Here is a 12,351-nt window from a genome sequence, read left to right on the forward strand (position 1 = left end):
AGAAATAAAACAATTGTGTTATTTGTCAAATTTCCTCTTTAAATGCTTACAAATAACTTTCATATCATAAAAATTAAATCTATCACCAAGAAGCAAAATCCATAATGCAAAGGGGGAAAAAAGAATCCTTAAGAGAACTTCTATCTTGAAACAGGCCTTTGCAACACAGAACAAGTCTGACTCCGCAACTCTGATTTATGGTAAGAATTCATCAAAGTCCTCATATTAGCAAGCTTAATAAAACCACACCCACAATTTGTGATTAGTGTTTCTGAAGTTCTGCAAAACAGAACAGAATAATGGTCCATTATTCACAGCTTTAAAGGCAACTGACACATCTATTGCCATCATGTCCAGACCTCTTTCTCTGCTAGATCTGAATGACCCAAAGCTTAGGTATTCATCTAGCCAAATTACATGACATGTTCATGGCATAATTTGCAAGCTACAGTAAACAAATCTGAGCAGTGAAAACACAGTAGCTTTTTCTCACAACACAAATCCAAGCAAGAGATGTATTTATGCATCTGCACCAAAAAAAAAAAAACACTGCTATGCAACTTTTTAGCACAATTTGGAGGATGAGGACTGCCATTTTATGCTTTCCTTTAGGGAAAAAGGTATGCAGAGCATACAAATACAAGCCATACAAAGAAGAAAAAAAAAAATGAACTTGGCATGCTTTTTACCACACATAGGCTTGGCTGGTCCCATCCATACAGGTAATAAAATTGGTGATAAAATCTGTCATAAAATGACTACAAAAGCAACCCACTCATGCCTGTGGCAAGACTGAATATAGCAACCTTTCACATGCACAGGGATTAGCTGTGTCCTAACAGACATAAATGACATAAAAAACTACTCAGGCAAGTAAGCACTAAGAAGTTATAAATTATTACTATTTTTCTCAAAAAGATTTAATCATGGGTAAAGTAACTAGAGCTCAAACAACATGGAGATTACTGATGATGGATTTTCAAACTTAACCCATCCTATCACATTCCCTAGGAACCTTCTATCTCTAAGCAACCATGCATTCCTTTCAAGGAGTGGTAAAATCCTCAATAATATACTGATGTGCAGTTATCCATTCAAACTAACAAGGGCAACACAGCTCCTGCTAAAATCCCAATTCTCCTCCTTAATGAGCTATCTGAAAATCATTACTAACCTGCAAGGATGAAAATCACCCTTTAAACACTTTCACAGGAGCCCTAACCTTGCATACTATTGCAGCTTCTTACTTACCTTAACCCATATGCAACACTAGATTACAAATTGGACAGAACTAAAAAATTAATAAAATGTAGGAAATATACTTTACCTTTTGTGACTTCAACATCTTTTCTTGTACCTGCTATATTACTGTATATCTTCCTAACAAGATCCATGTTATTCAGAAGGGCATTAAATGCATTGAAATAGGAGAAGCTGACCTGATGTGAAACAGTTCCACCAGCTACCTTTAAAAATTAAATGAATGCAGTTAAGTCCCTTAAGCCCTTTTACAACATCTTAGTACAAATTACAGAAACATCCATTTGGGCAAATAAGGAAAGAATTAAAGATATCTTTCTATTCCTGTAATTTTAAGATATTTTTAATAGAAACATGAGGGGAGAATTATTAGACAGGATACTATTTTTTGGTAAAAATTGAACATTAGGAAATGGTCATGAAATAATCACATAAGATTATTATTCAATTTATCTGATACACACACTAAATGTGTCACTGAGTATTTTTCTATTACTCTCTACTTCTAATAGAGAAATGTAAATGATACTTTAGACAAAGGCACTAACTGACTTCTGTCATCACATACAGCAGTGACCATTTATTTCAAAGTCTAAAGTTAGTAGGTACTGTAAATTTTATGGAAGACAGTATGCCTTATTAGTTAGGCAAGGCAAGATTTATAGGTAAAATAGTAAGATAAAAGTTACTTAATATTTTAAATAACTTTGCATTCTTATATACTTTTAGTTTATAACTTTTATGTCATTACATTACCTACAGATCTTGCCAGACTATCACAGCTGTAACCATTCTACCTCTAGAATCTACATACCAATTTTCCAAATTCAGATCTGAAAAAGAAAAGAATGTAAGAGTATATAAAACCACAACACTGTAAGTAGTCTCCACCTTTTGAGATCTGTCATATATTTGAATATAAAAATTAGATGCTTTTATCCTAAATTAATGTTCTTTCTGTGCCAAATGCAGTTTGTCCTCCTTTAGTGGACAGAATAGAAGACCAATTCAAACTGCTTCCAGCGGCGCTTTAAGCATGTAAACCAGGCTGCCAAACTTTCCCACAACTGGAGCCAAGGAGTGCTGCTATGTTTAACCCTGCCCACTTTGTTATGAAGGACAGAATCTCTAGCACCAAGGCAGTGACAAATGGGCAGGAGAAGACAAAGCAGGAGAGCAGCAGTAACATCTTAAAACATTACAGCTATTAAATCCTGAACTCAAGGCACTTTTCTTCACACTTACTGAGACTAGGTTTTCTTCCACAAATGGAGTCAGCATATGTGAGCGAAGGGTAACCATGATATCATTGAAGTCCAGCCCAGTTATCATACCACTTTTATTTTTGTCCTTCAATGCAAAGGCTTGTCTTGCATGTTCTGACTGCAGCTCCTATAATGAATATTCAGAAATAGCAGATTAGAAGCAAATTCTATAACTCACTCATCACAAAATGCTCATTAATTTCACATTCTTACACCATGCCTGAATACACCTGTGCGTGTAGACCACAGCACAACTGCAGTTTAAACTTAAAGGCCAGCTCAACTAAAATAAGAAGTCTGCATACTGATTCTATCTACAGATTCATTCCTCTGTCAAAGAAAAGCCTCAGTTCAACTGTAAGGAAATATGCACTTTTACTATTTGAGAAATAAACTTCACACACCCACGTCCTGTCTGCTATCTATTCCTTTATTAAATCTTTAACTGCTAGAGAAACTTCTGATATTGGCCTTAAAGATTCAAAGTGAGCTGATCTCTTACACATCCAAGATGAAATATGACTGGGCTATTACAAACTAACTCATTGAAAAGTACTTGAAAATAAACAGGAGGACAGTGAAAATGATATAATATAGATTTAGATTGCCCCCCACAGCTACCTCCCATAATGTCAGAAATGGCATTTCAGGCAATTTAAAACTCCTATACAATCTGTAAAAAACTTCAGATAAAGCACACTGCAGTAACCTAACCTGAAGATAATAATGATGGTTATGAATTCTATGTCCAGAAAAAGATGTTTCCTTCTATTCAAGCAAACAATAAAGCACATTCAGCTGTCATTCAGACCTCTAGAAGCATCTAAAATAATAACCATGTTCTGACAGACAATAACAAGAGGGCAAACTATCCAGCTTATCTCACCTTTACAGTAATTTCTCAAGTCTTGTAACCTCAAGATCAAGGTTTTCTAGATCAGGGTGCAACAAGCCTACTCTGATCCAAGACCCAAACCCCACAAAATGCTATTAGAGCAAATAAGAAAAACAACCTGATCTAAAAGGAGGGAAAACAGTATCCATCTTACGTACATATTGAAATTACTCCAGTCCATACTACCCTTCCCTACAAAAGTTTTTTATTATATGATGACAGTAAGAGACTACTGCATCTTACATGCCAGTATCTTGGAACAATAAACATAAAAACAGAACAGGTATTTATCACTTTGCTCTGAGTTCCCAATAAAAAGATACGTCTCCATAGCAATCTGATTTTTTTCAGCACTAGTGTCCTGCTTAAAATATGTGGTATCAAACACAGGACAGTTTATTCCTTGAAAAGTAACATCAAGTTATACCGCAGCCTTGAAAGACTGTGCCAAGCTCCAGTATCTCAATTTACAACAGACTTTAGACCCTATCCAGTTAGATATGTTTTTTCTAGAATCTGCTCTAGATCTATTTTTATCCTGGACAATAATTAGAGATTATATCAAAGTACATCTATCATGCCCTACATTTAAGACAGTATGTCCAAAACTATTTTGTACCAAAAGCCAGCTCTGGAAGTGCATAATCTATTTTTCTTCAGGTCTTCTAGACAGAGAACTATATGTAATTATCATGAGGTGATCACTGCATGTTAATTCATGGAATTCAGTGGAATTGCCTACAATTCTGTGAACTTCTTTCTCATGAATTATAATGTTCATTTCTCCTAGTTCCTCTTCCTCCATCCTTTATAACTGATGTCTTCCTTTACATTCTTCTAGTATAATGTTCAATTCATAACATGTTTTTACTGTATCTTTTTAGCTTAGTACAAAGTCCAGTTCCAGGAGTGAGATCATTTAGAGCCTGAACCCTAGAGGGTGCTTCAGCAACAGCTCAGGAAAGCAGATTTGCCTCCTGCAACATTGGCTGCATTTAAGACCAGACTCCCAATATATTTGTGGTACAATACATGTTAGTGAGAGAAAAAAAGGGTAAGCATCAGGATAATGTTTATAAAACTAAAAGAAATGTTAAAGAAGCTAAAACCTTTATATGGAAGGTTATATGGTTAATAACAACAGTTATATTAAGGACGCAATCTTTCTCTGGTAGAGGTTAGTTTTGCTATTAAATTACTATGACAAAAAAAGTAGACCCTCAATCCAGTTTAACAACAATCAGTAAAATGGTTAAATTCATTAACAGCATATTTGGTCCTATTCTTTTATAGGAAGGTATTCAAGTTAAAACACAATGAGTACACACTGCTTACAGAACCGGTATGGAGAAATAACAGTTCATCATAACTGTCAGGATTAGTATCAGATAATTATTGTCACTACCAGAATAAGCTCAAAATTTATAATGGTATTAGTGGATTATTAGAAGTGAAAACAAATTTCAGTTCTGCTTTGGAAGAAGATTAATAACTGACCTGAAGAAACTGAGTGAACTCTGAATAGTTAAGATGCTTCTTCCTGTTATGTCCAAAATGCAGTCGAATGAACTCACAGTCCCAGTTGAAGGGGATTTGATGATGAATAATAGTTTGTTCAAATATTTCTTTGACACTGGCTTTGGGGGAGGGAAAAACAACAAGTGAGTTTGGGGCACACTAAATCTACAAACATTCCAGGAAGGTTACAAACAAATGATGTTTTAAGCAGCTGTTTAATAAGTGTTTTAGTTTGTTAAGAGTAATTGCAAATCGAACCTTTACAGACCTGTATAGGAACACATTTGCAACACAACATGATACTTTTGGTATTACTGCATAAAACATTGGGGTAAGTGTTTTACTTAGTTTTAATTAAGAAGCAATTTCCCTCATACATGACAAATAAGAGCTATTTTGCATTCTGATATAAAAATCAATAGTGCTTCTTCGGCTCTGCTAGGAGTCAAATTAAGCCCTTTATCAAGAGCACGAATACCTGCATTACAATCTCACGCAGTATTTGTCATACTAAGTATGGTTTGATTGAAATTTGATTATTACAATCACACTGTCTGAATGTGTCTATTGAAGATAGGTATAAGAAATGCCATCTAAAACATATCATTAACTCAGCAGAAAGCACCTTATTAAAAGCTTTTGATAAGGCCTTAGCACAAAAATCAAATCCTATAAAACATAATTGGTAGTCTCAGTTATTAAAATGTTTTAAGATAAGTGGAGATAGAGAAGTCCTTTTTTAAACGAAGTAAAGAAAAAACCCTGTCATTTCAGAATATGGAATTCTCCATGTGTATACTGTACAACTGAAATCTCAATGCCAAATGTATTACCTGAATTCAGTCAAAAACCTCATCTGAAAAAAAAGCATGTGTTATTCATACATGGCATTGCCACGCTGTAAAACAAGACTGCTTTTTGTGCAGATTATCCAACAACATAAACAGTATAACTGGACATCTATCCATACCACATGAACACTTTTCATAAGCTACCTCAAAGTATCTGAATTGATTTGATTTTACTAACTAATCTAGAACCTCCTAACAACCCAAATAAAATGTGGCATATAGCTTAAATTTAAAACAAAATACAAAACATTATAGCTGAAAACACACTTCTTTTCTATGTTTCAGCAGTTCTGCTAACAAATAAAATGCAATGAGAAGAACTTTAATATCATTTGACAACTCCATCAAGAGCTATGTACTTGGAATAAATGTGTTGCTTTCTCTATGCTGAAGGGCTACTTGACTCATTCATCCTTTCAATCCTACATCTTTTCTACAAGTTCTAGATCAAATCTGGGCAAATTACTATGGGGTTTTATCTTTCCAGTGAGGAAAGGAAGGGAAATGTTGAGAACAAATCTGTCTCAGAATGGAGATATGCAGAGTAGGATTCGTCCTTCACAGTTTGAGATTACATATTCAAAGGGCAGATTGTGGCTAGTAAGTTATTTAACTGCAATTTAGCTCCTACTTAAGGGTTAAACACAGACTATAGTCAAAAAACTGCAATTTAAACCATAGTGTCCACTGCAAAGTAAGCTAAAGGAGTTGTTCAGGTAAACAAGACACTTAAAAAACTACCCTACTTGTAATCGTCCACTCATATCTATTCACGGATATCAATATGCAAGGTGAGGGTTAAGAAAATGAGAGACAAAGCACCCAATATGTAGTGCTAAACTATTCTATTTTGCCATACTGCCTTTGAAAGTTTTGTTTGTAACAGATTTATTCATCATTGCTAGAGATCAAGGAACCAGGAGAGGTAAATTTAAATTCTCCACCTACCACTGATTCACCACAGCTTCTGAACAAGCTACCTAGAGTCTTCACATACTACAAACACAAAGAGACCAGTGCAGCTCACCACTGAGCTCGCAAATGGCACTGAACTGTGAACAGAAGACAGGGCTGCTTAACGGGGTCTACTGGCTTCACTACTAATGTACTAACAGGATGCCAGCAAGTGGCTACTTACACATCTCTAAAACTGACTTCTAACACACACCGAGTTCTCCTAATGAAAGTTAGAAGAGAACATGCTGAAGCAGCCAGAACACTTAAATTGTGTTTTCAATTGTTTCCATTGATCACTTGTTTTAAACCTAGAGAAAGGTTAAAACAAAGTCTCACTTTTTTCTTATAAGAAATTATTCATACATGCTCATACAGACAGATCTTCCAACTATTTTTAATGAGACTTAAGCCCCTGGTCTTTTCCTAACTCTCATTCAAGCACTAGATTGTATACTACTTAAACAACCAAGAATCAGTTTCAATATGCTATAGAATTTTCTTTAAAATGTTTACAACTAGTCGTCAACACATCACGTCAAGATTCTTCAGCACATAAAAATAACACTGGCAAATGAATTAATAAATTTATATTCAACAGTTGAGTGTATTGGTACTCGAAGAATGCCAGTGGTAGCTAACTAGCTTTAAAAATTATATGCAGATTAGCTCGTTGCTTCTCTGAAAACTGAGGTGCCTTATCTGTTTTTCTTCCATAGGCAATCAGTCACAATCAGTAATGTATACTGCATGTATTACAGTAGCCTGGGTGTAAGGATATGCTATTGCGCTTAGCGGTGAATTAATTCCATGTTGGCTTTGTTTACAAAACAAAGCAAAAACTGTGTACCTGTTGTGAATAACCAACACAGTTAAAACCACTGAAACTCTAAGTACCATTTTTCAAAGCCATTTGGGATTCTCAAACATCTCTACATAAGCACTAGAATTTACTACTTCTACCCAAGAGTAGTGATGCTTTCTTCACAATATATCAAGAATACCTTTTAAATCCAATTTTGTTGGCTATTCTCCAATATTAAAGGAAACAGCCATCACCACAACTACAGCTCATGTGATGAGAAGCACCAAACGGGCAATCACATTTCAAAAATTATACATAATGTGATCATCACCTACACTTTCACCACTTTGAATTACGATCAAATGTCTTATTTTTAATTTTTTTTTTCAAATCAGAAGCAAGGCACTGACAGAAAAAAAACAAAAAAACCAAAAAAAAAAAACAAAAAAAAAAAAAACAAACCAGGTAACATTAAGGTATAGATGCTGGGGTTTTTTGCCTTTTTTTTTTTTTTTTTTTTAATCTCCCTCAGTCAAAACTCAGTAATACTTCTAAAATTAAGATAAACTACACGTACTTCAAATTTCCAACAGAGCTATTCTGCAGGGACCAAACAGCAAATTATTTTTAAACCCTTTCATTTTAGCATGACATTTTACAGAATGCATTCATTGTCCCTGTCAATACATGTTGGTCATTTACTAATGTCTTCTCCTACTCTTCGCTCACCTTTCCGTAGTGGAATTCTTTCCTACTGAGCTGATAACTTTCTTTCCAGGCTCATAGCAATGCATTTTCTTCTCAGATAGGCATACAAGTCAGCAGCCTGATGACATACTCAATTTACCATCAGCCCCAGGAACAATGAACCTACTACTCTAGTGCACTAGTAGATTACCTCCAAGGCGACACACATTCTCTCAAGATCGCTTCAGAATTTCCCCACCCAATCATTTTAAACAAATTATAGATGCCTGGAGCAGCTACCTGCAGGCAGCATACACATAACTGGCTCAACCTCCATCAAACACCGTTACCTATTGGGCTCAGAAAAACTATATAAGAAAAACAAAGTTTTTAGGCTGAATTTCACAGAAGGAAGAAGAATATTTTAAGTTATAAATGCTATGACGTCTTGTTGATGACCCGTGGTGGGGATGAGCTCAGTACCCCAAGTAAGCCTCATAGTAGTACCTCGTATTTTGACTTATCAGCCCCCCAAGAAGCAAAGTGGAAACCTCACACAATTCCAGTGCCATCAGCCTATTAACAGAGTTTGCCATTCCCCCTCACCAGTGACAGAACATCAGTCATGCTTGTTAGAGACACAAAAATATAAATGTGAGTTTTAAGTAATAGCATAAGAATGCTAAAGATTTGTTGTTTAACAGGGTTTTGTTTTGGTTTTTTTAGTTCTGTCTACTCAGTCATCTACAGTTTCATTTGTACATATTTCTGCCTTAATGTACATAATGCATTTTAACATATTCTGTGTTGCTATTTTTCACTATTTCTGCTAAGAGCAAATTTTACATATTTTCACTTTCAAGCATAAAATAAAATATCACAGTTGAAGGCAAAAAAGACTTTTCTTGTAGCACCTGATGCAACAGAAGTATATTAGAATGATCCAAATGTAAATAATACAATAATTACTTTGACATGAGAGCAAAATGACAAGTGGCAAGAAAAGTGAGCAAGCTAAGCTATAAATAGTTACATTGTATTTCTACTCTTATTTTAAAAGAATTAGTGATTCTGTTTAAGGTTAAGATCAGTGACAGCCATAACAACGAATTGTCAATATATATAATTTTAAATGTGAAGTTCTCCATTCTCTCTTGCAGAACAACAGTTTAGAACTTAATACTATATTATTATTATAAAAAATAAGGACGGTCTCCCATCCAGCTGCACTGCTCACAAGTGTTTAAAACTGTAGTTTAAACCTGAAAGAATCATACAACAGGAAACAAACAAAAACAAAAAAAAATATGAGGACAAAAGAAAATTGTAACATACAGTGATGTTTCCTACATTACCTGCATTTGTTAAGCAAATGACATGCTGAAAACAGGCAACTAATGCATGGCTACCAGGAAGCCAAGAAAAACGTCAGTTCTAGTTTACAGCATACTTAATTAAAAAATGGTATTTTTCTTATATCCTCAAATCTGTACCCATGTGATTATGAGATTTTTTTCTGTTTACATTTTAAAAGGTTTCCAGCCTTTATGGTTGTAAATTGTATTTTATAAAGTAGAACTCTTAAGGTTAAATCCCAATCACAGCATTTTCAATCCAATTGCTCTTTTGGAAATGGGGGAGGAGTGAGTACTAGGAGTGATCTGTGTTTCCTGAAAAGTAATACTCAAAAGTAAAGAACTATGACAACATATGTTCAACTCCTTCCTCTTGTTCTTCTTACTCACCTCCCAGTGTTCTCAAACTCTTATGTCCTGATTAAGGGAAGTCTGAACTTTCTCTCCCAGATTAAAATTTGTTTAAGAAAATAGATGGACAAGATTTCAAGTATCACTGTATACCCAACTTCTGAAAGTATTACATTGATGTTTATTATTTCAGTTCACCAATATCATGATAATTTTCACATAGTTGCATTACTATGTATCCAATCCCCTTACTCCCCCCAGTGCCTTTAAAGAAGAGGCCATTATACTCTGCAAAATATTTTTAATTAGATTTTGACCTGCAGGAGGCCTTTAAAAGCCTTACATTCAGTTCCATAAATATTTTCCAATTATCTCCGAAATTATGTAAAAATTCTGAATACAGAAGAATCACAAACATGAAGGCAGTACAATTGTTTCAAAATCTCAGTATTTTACCTCTATCTTTCTATCCATACCAGCCTGGGTAATTAAAAAAGCGTCTCTGAAATTCTCCAGTTTATCAGAGAATGGTGTTCTTCGTGGTGACTCTACAAGGATGAACAGTCGGAAAAAGCCTTGAAATTATACATTCCAATTAAAATGATACAGTCCAGATCATTGTCTGGTTTGCCAAAAATTACAAAAATTACAAAATTACAAGGTATCCTTTTACTTCTAGTTAGACAACCTGTTTCTGACAGAAGTTTCAGTGATAGTCACAGACTTCACCTTTTAACCACAGCAAAGATTACCTGCTTCAACATTGAAGCAAACCAAACAGATCTAATATTCAGGTTTGCTTTAACCTGAATTCAGGTCAAAAGACCTGCACAGAAGATGAATAAAAAGAAGTTTCCTTAGTACAACAGCATTAATTTTATGGAGTGTTTTTAAATATTTCACTCATGTTAAGTAGCTTTAGTCAGCTACATCTCATGATCAAAAAAGCAAAGTGGTCGTCAGTCTTCTCCAGCTACAGAGAGCAACCCATAACAAGACAGACAATGCATTTTAAAGAAAAAAACAACACTTTTCTTTATCAGCTTTAGCTGTTACCTTTTGAATATTTTATGGTTAAAGCAATATTGTAAGGGCTCATCAGCAACATATTTTCCATCAAATATTCACCTAGGAATCATTTATGAAGATGTACAAGCATTTGATCAAGAAAATAAATGCTTTTTTTCTCTTTCTCCATGATTAGAAAGTCAGTTAAACTACATTGTCACTTGTATCAATAGGTTATTAAAATAGTTATTTTATTGCTTTTTATTCAGCAAGCTGAAAGCAAGTCCAGTGCAGCTGAAACATGTAAAGAGTACTGAGCATGCTATACAGTTTGCTCACGCAAAGTAGGTCCAATTTCATGTTCTTGCAATGGACCTGCTATACAAATATTGCAGCATACTATCTGCACATTCATGGCAGTCATTCATACAGGATTTCTGGATGTCCAAAACTCCTGGAAAAATGTTCCAAAGCAACAAGAAAGCAGATGACATTAAAGTGACCGAAGGCTTCATGCTTCAACAATCTCAATTAACGGATGATGTTGCACAAAGACATTGATTAGCATGGCATAGCCGACAAGTATTTCTAACAAATAGTTTCTAAAGAATCATAAACTCATTGTCCTCTTTCATTTCTCAACTCATAAGACAGAGGTTCTTCTGTAATAGTTTAATAGTTTCCTCATTGAAGAGTTGGAAGCTAAATTTTTGAAGACACGAGTGGCAGAATGAGGCTCAAGAGGACTGCAAAAAGCTAAATTGCAAGTCCATGTCACTAAAAAAAATCCTAAAAAGGGGATGTGAACCCAACTGGAGCAACTTGCTTTCAAATACAGAGACAGCTCTAAAAATCAACAAGTACATTTAACTTTCTACAATAAACTAAAAATTTTATTAGATCGGGATATTTTTTTAAAATGCCACACAGTCATATCCCAAATATTTTGAGACATTATCTTGCATCCAGCAAGCCCAATGTGGAGTTCAAATTTCTGGCCTAACAGACCCAAGTTGATTCCATGTTGCACTCTCCAGCACCTCCACCCCTTGTTTCAGATGCACAGAGCAGAAAAACCCCAGTAAATCCATGTCACTTCTGGGAAGACTTAATGGCTTGAGTTAGCTTTGGAATCAATGCAATCACATCCACATAGCCTTGGATCTGAGGTAGAAAATCTTGACTCATGCTTGCTCCCGTGACCAACATGGTTTATCTGCAGACTGGATGCACTACAAACTTATAAAAGAGAGCTGACTTGTCTGATAGCAATTCTCACACCAATTGGCTAAACTTACTCTATTTCAGCATATTTCTAATAACTTATTAAAACTGTTGACTTTAAGACCTAATTTTAGATATTCTTCTATTTTTACATGAAAGTAAACTCTGTGCCTTTCAG

At 34.8% G+C, this 12,351-nt stretch overlaps 1 protein-coding gene across 1 annotated transcript in view; it reads right to left on the reverse strand.

The window, feature by feature from the left end:
- Window positions 1-12,351, reverse strand: part of LOC104461114 (calcium-binding mitochondrial carrier protein Aralar1) — a 48,997-nt gene that overhangs the window by 24,288 nt on the left and 12,358 nt on the right. Inside the window, exons 4-6 of the mRNA XM_010072587.1 lie at window positions 4,918-5,057; window positions 2,506-2,652; window positions 1,328-1,466 (exon numbers count right to left, since the gene is read on the reverse strand). Of these exons, the coding sequence (XP_010070889.1) occupies window positions 1,328-1,466; window positions 2,506-2,652; window positions 4,918-5,057 (426 nt within the window). The remainder of the gene's footprint in view (window positions 1-1,327; window positions 1,467-2,505; window positions 2,653-4,917; window positions 5,058-12,351) is intronic.

The sequence above is a fragment of the Pterocles gutturalis genome, unplaced genomic scaffold (assembly GCF_000699245.1).
Source record: "Pterocles gutturalis isolate BGI_N339 unplaced genomic scaffold, ASM69924v1 scaffold17582, whole genome shotgun sequence".
In the NCBI taxonomy this organism is placed as follows: domain Eukaryota; kingdom Metazoa; phylum Chordata; class Aves; order Pterocliformes; family Pteroclidae; genus Pterocles; species Pterocles gutturalis.